We start from the raw sequence: 17,432 nt of genomic DNA on the forward strand, positions 1-17,432 counted from the left end.
CAGATCACCCTGAGCCTTGGGCAGTTGAGGTTTGATTCCAGAGCTAGTGAAAAGCTTCAGGAGGATTCTGAGCAAGGGATTCTCCTTGGCTGTCATGGGAGAATGGATTTTAGCCGGGGGGGGGGGGGGGGGGGGGAATGAAAGGATGTCGAGAAGCTGCTTCAGAAGTTCAGGCAGGAGAAAGGGGTGGCCTGCCCTTCTATTAGAGTCTTTTACCCCAAAAGGGCCTTAGCTTCCTTCAGGTGGTACTTTAAACTTTAAAGGGCTGCTTTCAGCCCTTTAGGACCAGGAATGCCCCGACAGTCCAGAACCATGTTCACCATCTCAGTTTCTCCTTCAATCCCTCAGGGACTGGCTGGAGGAGACCTGAGTTCCAGCTATTTCTGAAACCTAACCCACACAGCATGCAGGAAGCTAGCTGTCAGTCAGCCGAAAGGACTGTCCGCCCTTGGACAGCTGTGTTCGCCCCCTGTGGCGGCAAGGAGGTAGTGCAAGGCCCTCCCACACAGTTGCAACCCAAGATAAACGCAAAGCAGTAGCCCCAATTCGGGGACATAGGAGTAAGTGAGAACAGGATGGAGTCGTCCTCTTTCTCCCAGTCAGGTGGCTTTCTTCAGATAGGTTTCCCCAAGTTCATTTTGGGCCCATTTTCTTTCATTTATTCATCAGCTATTTGAGGCCTACCCTACCCTGTACCAAGACCTTGTGCTAAGCACTGGGGTTGGAGCAGTGACCAGGGCAGACGGGCCGTGCCCTCAGGAAACTTGCAATCTTGGAGAGAGCCACTTAGGCTGGCTGGGTGCTTCACGTCCTCCTTTTAGTTCCTGGGTCCCTGCAGGGATATCTGGGATGAGAGATGGGGACTCCTTAATTCAGACACACAGTGTGGCCTTGATGGGACTTTGGCTCAGAGATTCTAACTGTCCCCAAGACTCCTGGCTTTTAATAAGCCTGGCCTCAGCCTATGCCCTGAACCTCTCTGCCTGTCTCACTGGCACATTACTGGAGTAGAAGTGTTCCGCTGTCCTCTGCACCCTGGAGACCCAGGGCCACTGCCTGTGATAAGGTACCCGATAGGAGCCGCTCCCCCCAACTTCCTACGTCAACCCCGCTGTCTCCTCACCCACCCTGCAGTGCATTTACGAGGCCGCGGTGTATTCTCTGCCCTCTCCCTGCCCATCTGGGACAGGTCTCCTTTCTTGGAACAAGAAACCTCTCTACTCCCACCTTCTGATTTGAATAGCTCCCTCCCTCGTTGCATTTTCAGACTAGCAAAATACCTAAGGCTGCTTCAAGGGCAGTAAGCATGGTATTCAGAGGTAGGTTGGGCAAAGATCACTTTTCACAGATGGAGGAACTGAGAGGCCCAAGTGACATCAGCTCGCTACTTCTTGTCAGGACTGCCCAGGCCCATCTGCCTCGGACCACCATTTTGTATACCACTCTCAGGAGGAAGGCAGATCATCTGCCCCTGAATCACTCTTCTATCCTCTCTGATCCAGGCCGTCGGTTTAGTATTAAAGAATAAACTTGGAGGAAGTCTTAGGGAAACTTGTTTTATTTCCACAGAGAAACTCAAAAGTAGGAAGCTCCTCCTGAAGAATTGTCACAGTAACTTCAGGTCTCAAAATGGAGCAAGTAAAGAAAGTGGCTGGTTTTCTAATGAGACTGGTCGTCAAGGAGGTACCACATGGGCTGTGAAGCAACAAGGGACAGATAAACCAGGTCCCCAACGTAGGAAAAGGTGTCAGCACCCACACCAGGCCTGGCATAGATGAAGAGCTGGGGAGGGGTGCAGTCGGGTTCCTTGACAGCTGATGTTTTTCAGGGCTTCAGACATTATTGTAAGTAATTTTCTAAAAGAAAAGAAAAGAGCAAAGGGTAGAATGTGGCTACTCCTAAATCAGTTGAAACCATTTATTCTTTCATCCAATTTTGCGCTCCCATGATTCCTTTGTGACTTACCTATTTCACCTGCCTGTCCCCTCACTTTTGCTATCCCTTAAAACAGATTGTATGGTCCTGCCAAGTTAACCTATTACCTCTTCCCCGCTGGCAACTCACTTCTTCTTCCTGCCTCTGATCCTTTACACCTGACTCACCTGTCTCCAGTCCCCCTACACAAGTCCTATCTCACTTCCCCTCATTAACCTAGTGTGTCATTCTTCTTCTCATATATGTCCCTGCATGGTCCCACCTCCGTCAGGCCTTCACTCAGCACTCAGAGGCTGTTTTCTGAGTAGGTCATTTCTTACGAGTTTTTCTCCACACCCCACACTGGGCTTTCCTCCTCAGTTACCTTTAGAGCATCTACCCAGAGCAAAGGAAATGCCAATCCCAGCCCTGCCCCCCTGGAGACAGTGCCTCAGCTCCCGGAGCAGCCATGCCTGGCTCCCTCTGATACTCACCTACCAAAACTTCGCCCACTCCAACAGGCCAGGTTGCGCCCGGGAAGCCTGCAGGACAAGGAGAATGTTTGAGTGGACATTGCACTGTCCCCTGCACACCCTCTGGCCTTAGACCCCTTCTCTCACAAGCCAGATTTTCTTGGCCTCAATACTTACCGAGGAAGAGAGCGAGACTCCCCCCTGTAAAGAGAGGATCAGAGGGGGTGATGTGGGGGCTAAAGTGACCTCTCTGTACTCTGCCATGTCGTCACGGCTCAGGAAGGGCCCTGTGACAAGGGCAGGCTCAGACCAGGATTATCTCAAAGGTCCTTTGGTCTGGCGGTGGACATTCAGCCCATGGAATTCTTTCCATAGTAGATTTATCACCCTAAGTACATTTTGCCCCAGATGATACTGAATGTGGTCCCTGAGCACACTCTGCCCAAAGGGAGTAAAAGAGAATGGGTAGGTCTCCCTCTGCCTGTAAGATGGATGGAAACTGGCCACAAATAATTGGCGAAGCAGATACCCACAGGCAGTGTGAACTGCCTGTTCACCTCCTCTCAGTCAGCAGTTTCTGATCTCTCAGTGGAAGGCCTGTCCCCAGGGCAGGGCTTTATTGTTCTAAGAGGTGGAGGGAAATGCCACCTGTTTTTTTCCTTCACTCACCCAATTAGTATTTAGCATATTTATTTACTGAATTTATAAGATTGCTGTCTTTGCAAATGAATGAAACAAAGTTATCAAATGTGTTTCCTTTTATTTCCTTTGTGGAATGAAGTATTTATTTTCCCGCCAACCAAGAGTTCCTGGGCTAGCTTCCCTAAGTGCTAGTCTCTCCTCCTCCTCACCCATCCCTGCTGCCCCGCAAGAGGTCAGCAGTTAAAGAGGTAGAATGCAGACACTACAAAGGAAGGCTGTTTGTTCTGCCATGTGTCATGTGGTTTTGTTTTTTTTTGTTTTTGAGCATATATTTCTCTTTGAGAGGATATAGGTTCCCAGTTTTCTCCATGGTGTATGGGACACAGCCACTGCACCTTTGTAACATTGTCTGAGTGGATGGATGTGAAAAACATTGGACCCTCTACCCTCCACTTCCAAACAGCTCTCAGAGAGCCCGAGTCTCCCTGAAAAGGGTAGAGAGACACGACTTTCAAAGTGAACAGGATTTGATTTCAGCAAACCCACACAGAGGAACCTAGCAGCGAAAGCCTCCTTCCGTCACCCCCAAGCAGAGACCCCCAAGGGGAAAACAGGGCACTTGCAAGTCTTACCTTAGGGGGGATCTTGGCTGAGTACTGCCCGCCAGAGGCAGTAGGATATGCCTGCTGGTTATAACTCTGTGGAAGAAAGCAAAGGGGTGGTGGGTAATGGGTGGGGGGAGGGACGGGGCAGGACAGAAGGCATGAAGGCATTTTGCTCTGGAATAAACACCCCACCTCCCTGCCCTGGCTGGACCTTTCACAAAGCCCCTGCCTTCTCCCCTCCTTTAGCCAGCCAGAGCCCATCCCTCACCTCACTTTATGCTCCTAGCTCAAATGGCCCTACCTCCTTCCCTTATTACCTCTCCCAACTCCTCAAGTGTTACTTGGGCGGTGAGAGAAGGAGACCAAAGAAAGAAGCGAGGTCTAAACCAAGTGGTCACAACGCAGATATCTTACCTTAGAGGTTACAGCTGCCACCTCTTGCCATCCTGCATCAGGCTGAAAAAAATTACACAATGGGGGAGTGAAGGAGGGGAATTTCGGATTGGCCAAACCCTGGAATTAGACTGAGAGGGACCAAGGACCTCCAACATCAGTCTAAGGGGAAAGACTTACCTGACCAGCACTGCCTGCCCTCTTCTGGAGTGATGACTCATTGGGGTTCTGTAAGGAAGAGGGGAGCCCCAGTTAGGGTGTCTCCGTGGTCCTTCAGGCCTTGCTGGACTTGTGGGACTCCAACATCCTGCTGCTTAGGCTCCGCCCTCTTTTTGGAACTCCAGCATCCCACCTAGCCACCCCGCCCCTCTCAGTGGTCCATGATAAGTACTACCTACAGAGGAGGCAGTGAGCCTGAAGGAAACCGATGGCCCAAATAGATACAGGACAGATTTCTACACTCGGTGTTGGGGAGCAAGGGTAGAGAACTGGCTTGGACAACACCTCCCCCACCCAGACACCTGGAGTGTTGGCAGGCCGGCCCGAAACTGAGCTGGAATGACAATCGAGTGGTACCCACACAGGCTCTCCTGGGCTGGACCCAGGCCTCTCCGCCCCAGCCCACTTTTTGCTGACGCCAAACCCTGCTCCCCTCGTAGGCCCTTTTATCCCTGTTCACAAACACTGTTCTCTACAGGGTCCTTGGAAGGGTGGGCCGTTATCCACAGAGGCAAAGTGAAGCGTATTACGTTAGCTCTGGGACAAAGAGAAAGCAAGGCGAGACATACAAGAAAGCAGGCGAAGCCACTTAAGACACACCAGAGCTACACTTGCCACCTCCCCTTCCCTGATGGAAGCAAGGGGAAATTTCTAAGCAGTAGGAGAGGAGTTTAGTTCCTGCCATGATCACTTCTCTGCTGGGAACCCTATCACCACCACCACCACTAACACACACACAACACACAGTTAGGATGTTCTTCCTAACTCTGACTTAACGCTCCACCTTATCCGCACCTGACATTGATTTTAACTCCACTATTAGACCTCACACCGAGATCACAAACTCATTGACCACAGGCCTCCAGAGACTTTTTGTTTGGTCTGGATTTTTTAATTAAATTAGTTGTGAGCAATGAAGAATCAGATTTCTAACTCTTCTTGAAGAATCAGGCGACATCGCCATCCTGGTGCTACGTGAGTGCATGACCACACTCAGCAGAGAGGCTTTGACCTCCAACTTTGAATGCCCCCCCACCCCCACCCCCACCCCTGTCCAGCCTCAGGTGCCTGGCCCACATGGAGGGGTGAGTGGGCAACTCTTGCCTCAGTGCCTAAGGGCCCTGATCCCCAAAGGCCACTGGCCATGCAGAATCGAGGTGTGGCTTGCTGGAAGACCCAGAGGTCCTGTGCATCCATCCTTCCCAGAACCCAGATATTCAGACCCTCTCCACCTGCACTTGAGATGGCCTGACATCTCCCTGCCACCCCTCCTGTTTCCCTTCAGCTTTCCTCCCCAATGCCCCCTGTCCAGTTCTGAGGTCCCTCCCTCTTCCCCACCTCGTGGTCCCCACCACCTGCTCACCCCGCAGCTTTGGCTACCCCAGCAGGAGCAGCAGCAGAGCCCACGGTGGCCAGCTTCATGTTCCCGTGCCTGTGAGGGCCCCAACCCTCAGCCTGGGCTTTTATCCCAGGGAGGACCTGCCACCCTGCTCCTTCTTTAGTGACTCAGCACTTCACTCACCTACCCCACCCCAACTCAGCATAAAGGGAGGGAAGTAGAAAGTGAGGGAGGCAGCCCTCCCTCAGCAGACAGGATGAGGAACTGGGACAGAATCTGCAAGCCATTGCCAAGGGCCCAGAACCCCATGTCCCCAGAGTTCAGCTCCCCGACCCCAAAACGAGGGGTTCTGAAGCCCTTACCTCAATAATTGCTTTCCAGTTCAAGAAAGGAGTGTTGTGTTTGAAATCCTGGAGGGAGAAGGAGAGATGAGTGGGCCACAGGGAGACAGAATTTAGAGGGGTGGAGTGTGGCAGCTCACTGGAAAAGTTTCAACACCATGTGCAAGAATGGGTTTTGGAGCCTGGGTGTGGGTTGGGGTTAGATAAACATAAGCATATAGGAGACTAAGGGTGTTGGAATTTCTGATGGTATTGGTGATAAGATTTGAGTGACACTACCCATCTCAAAAATGAAAAGGAGGGATCTGTGACAGGTAGGCTGGAGCTGGGGCGGCTGCCTTGAGGGAGGTGGGAAGAGGGACAGGATGACCAGGATCCCCAGTTCTTCAAGAAAGTAAGAATTGTCCTACCTCCCAGAGTCGGCTGAAGTAGAGCAGGGCTCGAGTGCTGGGGGCTGGGATTTGACCCTGTGGATGGAAGGTGGGGAGCAGGTTAGCAGGGAGCCCGAACCCCTGCTCACCTCAGCCCCTACTCTCACTCCCACCATTTCTCAGTTTCAGAATTGCACTGTGACCAAGGTTTGGGGGGACGCTGGCTGTCTTTACGGACCAGAAACTAGTTTTGAAAGCAGAGGAAGAGAAACACTAGACCTCTGGAGCCATTAACCATCCTCCCTGTCCTCCGCACACACACAGCGTTTTTCTCTATCCCGTTTCCCCAGCCTCTAGCAAAACCTCAGGACCAGAGCCTACCTGCAGAGCTCCCTGCCTTTTCACCTGCCATGCCACCTCCAGCCCAGTTCCCAAAGCTGTGGGGCTAAAGTCACCCCTTCTAAGCCCCCCTGGAATGATAGTGGAGACTTAAGAAAGGAGAAGAGACCAGGATTGTGGGGCAGCTAAGGTTTATTTCAAGGGCAAGGGTTGATATTAGTGGTGAGATAGTGTGGTTTTAAGAAGGGGTTGGGGGGGGGGCTCCCATCCATCTGGTAGCTCCTTATCTGGAGGTCACGGGTCGTGAAAGCTCCTCTCGTCCTGGGCAAAGAAATAGGCTCTAAGAGGAAGCTCAAGGAATAGGGCTTCAGGGAGTTATGGGTACTCCCCAGGGTAGATTGGACCCCTGCGCCAGAAATCTACAGGGACCTTTTTTGCACATGGCTGTCATCCAGTCAAATCCAAATATTCCAGCTTGGCCTTGAAAACCCCTGTACCTTGCCAGGAAAGCTATGTGTGTCCCCCAGTGTTCACTCCTCGCTGTAGAGGAAGTCCTCAGCCCCCTCAATCCCCGCTGTAAAGGAGCTGGAGCTCTCCATTCTCTTCTCTTCCCCTCTTCCGAGACCTGCTCCTCCAAGAAGCTGCCCCAAATGAATCCTCCTTAACCTCAAGCACTTGCTTTCCTGCCCCTCTGGATGTGCAGAAACACTTGGCTGCCTGTCCTGGCCCTTTAGGAAGTGTGTGTATGTGCCCTGGTTCTCCCATCAGACCTGAAGTGCTCAGGGGCCTGGTCTCCCCATGGTTCACGGTACGGAGCCTTGCCCCTCCCAGAGACTATTCTCTCTAAAACAGAAACAGGCTGTTTTGTTCATTTAGTTCAGTCAAACTAGAACTGCGCTGCAGCTGGAAACATCTGTATCTCCTATCTTCCGTTCCTCACTTATTCCCAAAGGGTAGGCTTCCTGAGGTTGGCCTACCTGTTTGCCTCCCCTACCACCACCCCTGCAAGTTTAGGAGGGCAGGATCCTAATCTTCATTCTTGTAAGTTAAGGCTTAGAAACTCAGTTGCTCACAGCGGCCAGTTGGGTGGCTAGAATGACTGGCAGGGGGAGTTTGGCTGCCAGAGAGCAGCCCGCCTGGCAGGAAGCAGCTCTAGTTTATTGTAGCCCGTGGAAAGGAGCCCAGTGTTGCCAAATTTTTCGAGAGAAGTCAGAACCCAAGTCATTTTATGAAGTCTCTCAATTTTCAAACTTTGACAACTAATTCATATTTTTTTCAAAATGGATCCAACAAAACCCATCAGTGGGCTGCCAACTGCAGCTTCTCCCTTTGCTATTGGTTTGGACTGTTTGTCTGCCCTCATCTCCTCCTTTCAGTCCACTCCCTCTATTATTCTGGGGTCACTTCAGCCTGGCCAGGGGTTCCCCTGAAAGAGGACGAGGTGCACTTGGAGGAAGGAGAAAGGGGTCTGGGCCCCAAGTGTCTCCTAAGATTATGTATGTACAGGGCACCCAGCAGGTACTCAGCAGATACTCGCTTCCTCTTCCCTTCTCTTCCCATGTCAGTCCTTACGTGGCCTTTTAGCTCCACCTGACTATTCTCTCCATCCCCTACCCTGGTCTCTGCTCTCCCTGGTTTCCTGAGGATTACGCCTGCTTACTCTCCCATTAACCTCCAAGTCTCGAAGGGGAGACCAAGGCCCACACCTGTTCAGGTCTGCATATTAAGACATGAAAGAGGCCCACTCCTTCCTGATCCCCAGCTCCCAGCTATTTCCAAATGCTCCCTCTCTTTTCGGATCTCTGCTGTCCTTCCTCCTGTTTTTGCCTTTTATTTTATTTTATTTTTTTTTAGCACTGGCTGAAATGCTCTTCGTGCCAACGTCATCATCTTCCTGGCTCACCACGCAGCGGTTTCACTTTCTTCTCTACATCCCTCCCCCACAAAGATCAAACGGCGTGGCCTTCCAGCCCTTACCTTGTTTATGGCATCCCAGTTAATGAAACCCAGCTTGGATTTCAAGTTCTGCAGAGAAAAAAAAGGAGAATGGCCAAATGGGGTCATAATGGAGTTGGCTCAGGGCCTCAGGATGAGAGAGGTCTAAGGCCACTGCTGACGGTTGTGGTAGAAAGACAACTTCATCCTGGGGGGCCCAAGGGACCGGGGTTTGGTTTCCCCAAAGAGAATGAGCACAACAGCCTTGCCCAACTCACCTTCCAGAAATTCTCAAAGTTCAAGAGCCCAGGAGATGTCTCAGAGTTCTAGGGAACCAATGAGAAATGGGATGACAGTAAGAGCCCGCTTTGTGAGCAAGAGGCAGGGGTGGGAGTTGCTGATGCTAGGGGGGTCCTGACCCAAGGTGGGGTGATGCCACCACTCACCAAGTTATTGATTCCACCGACTGCTTCACCTTCCCCACTGGACCATTGCCCCTGGGTGGGTAAAAGGGGAACTGACGTTCCAGGTTTATGCATTGCGTCACGCATGGCACTTGTCAGCCTGCTCCTGGCCCACTCCTCTCTGCCTTTGCTCAAGTGCCATGTACTGTCTGTAAAGCCACCTCTCTTCTTATACGGCACCTAAGAACTTCACGTCCAGAGAGCCTTCCTGGAATGACTTCTTACTTGCTCCCTAGAATAACCCTATGCACCCCCTAATACTAGTCACACTGCGCCAAGCACTGTGCCTCATCCTGCCACACTCCATTTTACAGATGAAGAAACTGACACTTGCCTCAGGATCTGTCTCCATGTCGGACGCCAGGGTCTGCACCCTGAACCACCCTGGTCTTATTATGATGGAGAAAGCTCTGCAGTAACGGGGGGCTGAGCAAATTAGGCTTTGCTCCCCGTTTTACCCAAGAGGAATTCCAGGCTCAGAGAGGTCAACAGACTTGCCTGAAGACACACAGGTGACAAGTGATCCAGCTGGCATTTAATCCCATCCCTACCTCAACGTTCACTGCCTTTCCACTTCCCAACACTGCCTTCTTAAGTACGGTTCTACAAACTATCCCCCAGGCATTCTTCTGTTATTCTTGTCTGCTTTTTCCCTCACAGAAGTAATACAGCTATGGTTGCAGGTGGAAGGAGGGAGAGAATGGATGAATTGAGGAGGGTGATGGGGACCCCGGACCCCCATTTGGCCTCTCGACACAGATTCGGAGCAGCTTCCAAGAAAAAACTGATATTTCTATTTCTTTTCCCAGGCCTTCGGCATTCTATCCCCACACCCCACCATCCCGTCTCCTAAAGTCATCCCTGCTTACCTGATAATTGCCTTGGGAGCCCCCAACAAAGCGACTGCCCTCCTTGCTTATTTCCTGAGGAGAGAGAAAGTGGAGAAGAGTTGGCGGGGAGGCAGGCGGAATGCAGAATGAGAGGGCAGGATAGCAGGTAATAAGCAAGGGATTCCTGAATCAGGGGACTGAGACGTGAGCATGACCGAGGACTACCCAGGACCCCAAGAGAGGTCCTTTTCTCCGGGTGGCTTCGTCTTCTCTGGCAAATCTTGTTTCACCCCCTTGTGGATCAGGCTGTTGCCTACGTACAATGCTCATTGGCTCTGTAACCATCTCTGTTTCTATTCATATCTGCAAGCTGCCCCAAATCCAATCGGAACTGCCTTTGCCACCAAAGTCCCTGAATTCTCCCCTGGTATTGGGGCAGGAGCCAGCCAGGCCGTTGGACTGAACTGATTCACACTGCAGGGCCCAGTGTGGGCTGATGTTTTGCATCAGTCAGAAAGGTGTCACTAGCTGCAGAGTCAGTGGGAGCTGAAGTGGCACCACAGTAAACTGCCTCGTCTCCTCCTACGTTATGCCAGCCTCCTCGTGAGTCCTGCTTTCACTGTTTGGTGTGAAACCCAGGCCCATCAGCACCTCCTCATTCCCAGAGCTAAAATCTAGACCAGGCCAAGATGTGGGACTATCTGCTCTGTCAGTATCGTGGCTGGAGGGCTGATCTCCATCCCACTAACGCTGCCACAGCTCCTACTCCTCTCAAAGCCTATGGTCTCCTTACCCTGATGTCACCAAAGCCTCTGGGACCTTCCGGTCCTCCTCGGAAGCCCTGAGGGACGAGACAGTGAAACACAGATCATTGTTTTAGATCCTAGGTCCATCCCTGCAAATTTACAAATGATTTCATACGATTCCTCTTAAAATCCTAATGGAATTCTCTTTTGGAACTAGTCAGAGTCATCTCGAAGTTCGTTTAGAAGAATAAATGTCTAAGAATAGGTAAGAAAGCACTGGAAAGGATAAGCAGCAAGGGAGGACTTGTACTGGCAGATATTAATGTACTGTAAAGCTTCCATAAATAAAGCAGTGTGGTTCCTGACCCAGAATAGATGGATTGATTTAACAAAACAGAACTTCCAGAAGTTCTCCCCAAATATTATGGTATTTATAAGTGACATTTTAAACCAGTGGTAGAAATGATTCAATACACAAGGCTGGGAATACAAGTTAAGTTTTGGGGTGAAAAACTTAGCTATCCCTTATCCGTTTCCTCCCTTCTGTTTTTATCTGGTTTTCCCCTTGTAAGGGAGCACCCAGATATGATCCAAAGTGTAGGGTCTGCCTAGTTGAATCGAGGAGTGGAATTAGACAGCATACAGCAAAATAAAGCCCAGATGGAGTAAAGAATTCAAAAATCAAATGACAGAAGTATTAGTAGTGCTAGAAGAAAATAAAGACCTTTATTTTCAAGAGCAGAAACCGTAGAGAAAAAGATTTCAGTGTGTAAAGAAATAGAAATAGAGTTACAAACTGGGAGAAGTTTTCTTAAAACCTGTCAACCCATAAAAAACTAGTATCCCCAATATTTAAGGAGCTGTTCAGAGAGCCTTGCCAACGCAGCACCATGCTTCTGGCCATGAGGGCCACACGCACACCAGGGTACAGAGCGGCAGTGGCAGAGACAGCCTCACCCAGAGCTTGTTAGAAACCAGAATCTCAGCCCCACCCCAGAGCTGCTGAATCAGAGCCTCAAAAGAGGTTTTCACAAGACCTCTAGGTGATTGTGTGGACATTAGCTGAACACTTCCTCTGTCAGCGCTGCAGGTGCTGACAGAAAGGCCAAATTTCCAGAATAACTAGGAGAGGAATGTTTGCTTTTAAAACACCATTTCAAAACTCTGCCAAAGGGGTCACCGAATTCTGTTCGCTGGCCAGGCATAGGACATTTGAAAGGATTAGTTTCTAAAGGACTGGTTTTCATACGATTTTTCACAGCCCCACGTGGGGTATATCACATAAGAATTTGCAATTAATTATTACTTTGGAGCTTGTCAGTAATTTTATGCACTTGGTTTCTCCCCCTAAATTGTAAATTCCCCACAGACAGGGTTGGGGTGGAGGTTGGCGATAGGAGTGGGGCTGAGCAGAGTTGAGTTGCGAGGAGCGGGCTCAGCTGAGTGATGACCCCTAGTTACCGCAGGTTTGGCTCTCACCTGACCCTCAGATCCTCCAGACATTCGGACTTCGTTCCCTGAATTGTCACACTGTGGGAGAGAGAAAGAGAAGACTTCCTCTCAGTCCCCACCCAGACACCAATTCCAGCCCTCAAATGGCTGGAATTTGACCCCGAGGCTAGCCCACATCCTCCCCACCTCAGCAGCAGTCCACCCCCATTCTCAGCCCCAGCTGTCGCCCTCCCGTCATCTGAGGGGCTTATGTTCCTTCCCCCAGTTTGAGGGAGATCTGCAGAGGTGTGAACAGCAGACACTCACCTCAGGTTTATATCCACTTCCACCTCTGCCACCTGAGGAAGAGCCGGTATTGGAGTCCTACGAGGGAAAGCAAGTGTCCATCTGGTGTCTTAAAAGGACTTGGAAGAGACCAAATAGCTCCTAGCCATGTTATGTATTTTTAATTCCCTCTCCCCAACCTCCATACCTTCCCGTTTAGCCAATCGGTCACTGAGGGAAGTTATTTGCAGCATGGAGAAGTTCAGGTGTGGCCAAGTGTATTTGGAAATGTGGGATAATTTGGGATTCTGAGCTGTTGCTCTCTACCACCCCCCACCACCACCACCACCACCACATGCCAGGGGTGGAAAGGCCTCTGGAGCCTAACATCACAAAAGCCATGACCCTGGCTGGGTCCTGATGGCAGGCTGGGGCTCATTCTGCCTTGCTCCTGCCTGGAACTTAGAAAGAGGAAGGGGCCCCTAGAGTCTCTACCTGGGAGCATGAGTATCTGCTTTGATCAAAATTATTAGAATTTTCTTTTTTTGAGCTGAGCCATCCTGCCACCTGTTGGAGGCTCAGGTGCAGCTCAGCTTGGGCCAGGACTCAAACGGCTGTTGCTCAGAGCTCACACTCTTGAGTGAGCTCTTAACCAACTGAGCCACTCAGCAGGCCTCAAAATTATTAGAATTCTCTAAGGGTCGCTCTTAGATGGGGGAAAAGCGGGTAGTACAAGGAGCAGTAAATTAAGGCAGCTTATGTTATCTGGCTTGTTCTAATTGCTTCCTTCCTCCTGCCTGACACCTTTCCCAGACCTCCTAAGGAAGCAGCAGCGTTTTCTCTCCGCAGGCCGCCCTCTTGGAATTCCCCCCCTAATCCAGCTGCCAGGTTGTGGTCCCCTCCTGGCCTCTCACCCATCATGGAGGAGTGGCATGTGTACCGTATTTGTTAGTTCATCTACACCACAGCTCTGTAAATATTCGTGAGTCTCCACATGCGTGGAGACTTGCCCCCATTCTCCTGGGAGCTTCCCTAACCAGCGTCATGTTGTTCTGTGCCCACCTCTCTTCTATCTGTCACCCTCCAGCTCTAGTCAGATTTGCCAAGTGGACACAACTGCAGGAATGGGGCTTAGACAGGAGATGGAATAGCCTCACCATCATGGGGCAAGGATAAAGAATAGAGTGAGCAGGAGTCAGCTCCGCACCTCTTCTGGAAGAACTGGAGTGCGTGTGTAAGGAACCCTGCTGGGGGGGGGGGGCTGGGAAGGTGGGGAACAGAGGCTGACAGAGCCACAGGATGATAAGTGCCAGTGATGCCACCCACCCCAGGGGCTGGCAGCTTTCAGGAAGACCTTGGAGGACGTCTCCTCTGCAGGGACCACCAGGGGTCTCAGCCCCAACACTGCCTTCAACAAACGAGTGGAACTCACCCAGTTGCCCCCAGAATTGCTGCCGCCGCTGCTGCCACCACCATTGCTGCCGCCGTGACTGCCACCACCACTACTGCTTCCGCCATTGCTGCCGCCACCACCGTGGGTGCTGCCGTAGCTGCCGCCACCACCGTGGCTGCTGCCGTAGCTGCCGCCACCACCGTGGCTGCTGCCGTAGCTGCCGCCACCACCGTTGCTGCTGCCGTAGCTGCCGCCACCACCGTTGCTGCTGCCGTAGCTGCCACCACTGCTGTCACTGCTTCCCTGGGGGGCAGGAAGAAACCAGAGCAAGGACTAAAGATGAGAACACCGAAATTGCTCCCCTTCGTTCCCTTCCTCTCTTGCTCGGGCACAGTCCCTGCCCAGTCTGAGGGGAGCAGAGTTTCTCTGTTTTCTCCCTGTGCCAAATGCCTCCAGTTGCCCCGTCCTCTTACCCAAGAGTTGCTAGAGCTTCCATCTGAGCCAGATGGCAGGGAGTTGATGCACTGCGGAGGGAAGGGGACAGGTGAGCTTTGAGACTTCAGTCAAAGCCGTCGCCATAGGCCAGGCTCTCCTGCTTCTTATAGCTTGGTTTTCTCTCCCAAGGTGTTTCTCCCCACCCCCATCTCATTTCTTTCCTTGCCTCCTCCCCACGCCCATCTCTTCCCTGGCCAGGCTGCCTCTAACCTCCAGCCCTGCCCTCCCCACCTCTGTTTCCCCTTTGTCTCTCCTACTTTTTATCACATACACCCAGACACCCTCTTCTTCCCCAGCCTGTTCCTCTTACTTCTGTATTTGGGTTGCCATTGCCCCTCACTGAGCCATAACCGGGTTGGGCCACAGCTCCCTGCAGGGAAGGTGAGACTGAGTGTGGGATCTGAGGAACGGAGGCATGGGAGAGTGTGGGCTTGAAGGGACAGAGGTGGCAGGAACAGGGCTGGGGTGCTTACTTTACCTGAGGGTTGGTCCCAAAGTTGTGTGACCCTCCATTGCCTCCTTGGCCCCAGGAGCTTCCTTGAGAGTTGGTTCCAAAGCTGCCACCTGAGCCTCCAGAGTATACATGATCCGAGGGAGTGCCTGAACCTCCAGGATTGCCCTGGCTGTGAGCTCCGAGGCCACCCTGAGAGCCAGGGATGCCGTGGCCTCCAGATGGGGGCTGGCCATTGGTTCCCTGCAAGGACAACATGCCTGCACTTAGTGTGCGTGACCTTCTCACTCTGTGATGCGGGGAGGGCAAGGCAGAGCAACTAAGATAGAGAGGAGCCAGAACAGGACATAAGGAGAGACAGGCAGAGACCCCAAGGTGGTGGAGGAAGGGTGCATAACATGGAAGGAAACTGCCCCAGACAGCCACAGTCAGCCTTTCAACCGATTCCCAAGGTCCTCGATCCAGCCGCACACAAGCCTCCCGTTTCCACACCCAGCTTCCTTCCAGCCACTCACCCAAGCACCGTTGCTGCCAGGCATTCCCTGCCAGGAGCCGTGGGCAGCATCTATTCCATGCCGAATGATATTCTCAGCCTGTCTGCCAGCCTCACTCCCAGTGTTTCCAAGAGCATGGGCTGCTTCCCTAGACCCCTCCTGGACGGCCTCCCCAACTCTATGGCCGAAAGCGTCCTCTGCCCAGGGGCCAACAGCATCCCTGGTTCCAGAGCCAACTGCGTCTCCCACCCCTTGGCCAACGGCCTCCCCGATTATATCGCCGAGGGCTTCCCCCACCCCATGTCCAATGGCCTCCCCAGCACCGGCGTCAGCACTCCGTCCTCTGCTTAGCAGTGGGCCAGCCTCCGCACTGCCCAGGCACAGGGCCAGCAGGAGGCAGGCCAGGGACCCCTGGAACTTCATCTCTGTCCGGCTCCTTCTCTCCCCTGAGTGTCTTTCCCCACCCGAGTTTCCTTCTTTTGCCCTTTCTTTTTCTCTGCGTCTGTGTGCCCTCCTCTGTTCTCTTCTTCCTTCTGCCCTTGCTCTCCCTCCTTCTAGGTCTGCAGCCTTCTCTCTCCTTTCCCAGACTCCCCTGACTTCCCAGAGTCCTCCTCCCTGCCACTACTCCTTATACTGTAGCTTGGGAGAAGGTGACAGGGCTGGGCATCCGAGTCCCTCCCCCCAGTGACTCAGGGCCAGCCACCGACCAACCGACCGATAGGGTAATGAGCTGTAATTGTGAGTCTGAGAGCCTGTGTTGAAACAGAGAGAGAGAGCCGTCCATCAGGGAGGGAGAGAGAAATGGAATGAGATGGGTGCAAAAGTGTTTCAATTTCCCAACCCCAGGAATTTGGGGCACAGGGCGGGGATGGGGGTCATCTGAGGAGATAGGCTGTTGGTGTCTCCTAGAGGCTGCAGGTGAAGGGGACTTAGGAGAGGGGCGTCACAGACAGGAGCCCGCCAGGGGGTAAGTGTAGGGTGCCCAGTGGAACAGGACCCACCGTAGGTGTAAGCCAGCCTAAGTCAGGGGCACCAGAATGGGAGGCAGGTGCCCTTTCCTGTCTTTCTCTCAGTTTCAGTCGGCCTTTGCCTCTTCCATCTCGCGCCTCTCTCACACTGCCGCCTACAGGTGACGGCTCTCGTCCTCTTCCATACCTTCCAGTCCACAGAAACCTGGGAGCTGTGAGTCTAGCCTCGGCCCTCAGTGGGGACCCCCAGCGTCTGGGAAGGAAGTGGCCACAATCCTGAGGGTGGTCAGCAGGGTGTCAGCAGCATCCTAGTGGCTCTTGGCTGAGAAAGCTGGGTGTGGAGCAGGGTAGCTGGGCGGGCCAGCCACCCCCAGGGAGTGAGTGGGAGGGAAAGACCTAGGGAGGGAGCCGCTGACCCAGGCACCTGTCCTGTTTACCTGTTCTGGAGGGGACACGTGTGAGTTCACGGCCTCCTGGGAGGACTGGGACTGCATCAGCTCACCCCACCCACCCCTTAGCCTCCCCCCGGGGCCAGAGCAGCACTGACAAGAGAGAAGCGGTCCGTACAAGAGCAGGAGCCCATGGTCAGAAGCATGGTGCTCTCCCTGGTCCACGCTCAGGACTAGAACTCAGGCATCCTCCCTGGGTCTCATCCCTGCTAAGCCAATGTGGCTGCTGCTCTACTCCCAAGAGCCCCAGGTCCTCCTACTTGCCACTGTCTCATATCACTACAATTCATCACAGTTAGGAGGGGCCAGTTTCCATCTACCTTTCTCAACGTCTCCCAGTCAGTCTCTCTCTCCACCCCAACACCCGCACCCCAACTTGTAACATTCAACACCTCTTACCAGGTAAACACAATCCCTGTCTGTCCTCCGCAGCTCCCACTTCCCTGTTATTCCGTCTCTGACTCTAATGATGATAATAATGGTGGTGGTAATAATAACAATGCTTGCAGCTCCAGTTTATCAAAGGCTTTCTATGTGCCCAGCACTGAACTGAGCATTTGAAGGCTCAGACAGCCCTGGGAAATCTGTCTTATTATTACTCCTTTTAGGGACAGAGAACCTGGGACTCAGAGAGGACATGGTAAATGTGTGGTAGAGCCAAAGCCCTGGCTCCGGGCATTTTCTGTCATCTCACTGTCTCAGCCCTCCCCCTGCTTTTCTTCTCTGGACATAAATGGTTTGAGTTTTGCCCTGCCACCTTGTGGAGGGCGGGGAGCAGGAGTAAAGCTGAGACCCCAGCCCCTGAGCCTGTAGCTTCCCACTGCCACAGGCACGACGGAGCACTCGCTGTCTCAG

At 52.5% G+C, this 17,432-nt stretch overlaps 1 protein-coding gene across 1 annotated transcript; it reads right to left on the reverse strand.

The window, feature by feature from the left end:
* Positions 1–1,656: 1,656 nt before the first annotated feature.
* On the reverse strand, positions 1,657–15,583 carry DMKN (dermokine). Its single transcript, XM_019624855.1, has 18 exons — positions 15,182–15,583; positions 14,694–14,909; positions 14,194–14,244; positions 13,760–14,023; positions 12,370–12,426; positions 12,091–12,141; positions 10,659–10,706; positions 9,905–9,958; positions 9,018–9,068; positions 8,850–8,897; positions 8,614–8,661; positions 6,337–6,393; positions 5,948–5,995; positions 4,208–4,255; positions 4,049–4,090; positions 3,662–3,727; positions 2,409–2,456; positions 1,657–1,856 (listed from the first exon to the last, which is right to left on the reverse strand). The coding sequence occupies exons 1-17, from the start codon at positions 15,581–15,583 to the stop codon at positions 2,409–2,411; spliced, it is 1,599 nt and encodes a 532-aa protein (XP_019480400.1). The 3' UTR covers positions 1,657–1,856.
* Between the last annotated feature and the right edge of the window lie 1,849 nt (positions 15,584–17,432).

Source organism: Hipposideros armiger, unplaced genomic scaffold (assembly GCF_001890085.2).
Source record: "Hipposideros armiger isolate ML-2016 unplaced genomic scaffold, ASM189008v1 scaffold_609, whole genome shotgun sequence".
NCBI classification, from domain to species: Eukaryota; Metazoa; Chordata; class Mammalia; order Chiroptera; family Hipposideridae; genus Hipposideros; species Hipposideros armiger.

What these genes read in the sequence shown, in the direction of transcription:
- DMKN (XM_019624855.1), bottom strand. Translation starts at nt 15,583, where the DNA reads ATGAAGTTCCAGGGGTCCCTGGCCTGCCTCCTGCTGGCCCTGTGCCTG. An exon ending in GCAATTCTGGGGGCAACTGG is followed by an intron (nt 12,427 to 13,759) that starts GTGAGTTCCACT and finishes TTTCCCTCGTAG; the next exon opens with GACTCCAATACCGGCTCTTC. An exon ending in GAGGCTTTGGTGACATCAGG is followed by an intron (nt 9,959 to 10,658) that starts GTAAGGAGACCA and finishes CTCTCTCCTCAG; the next exon opens with GAAATAAGCAAGGAGGGCAG.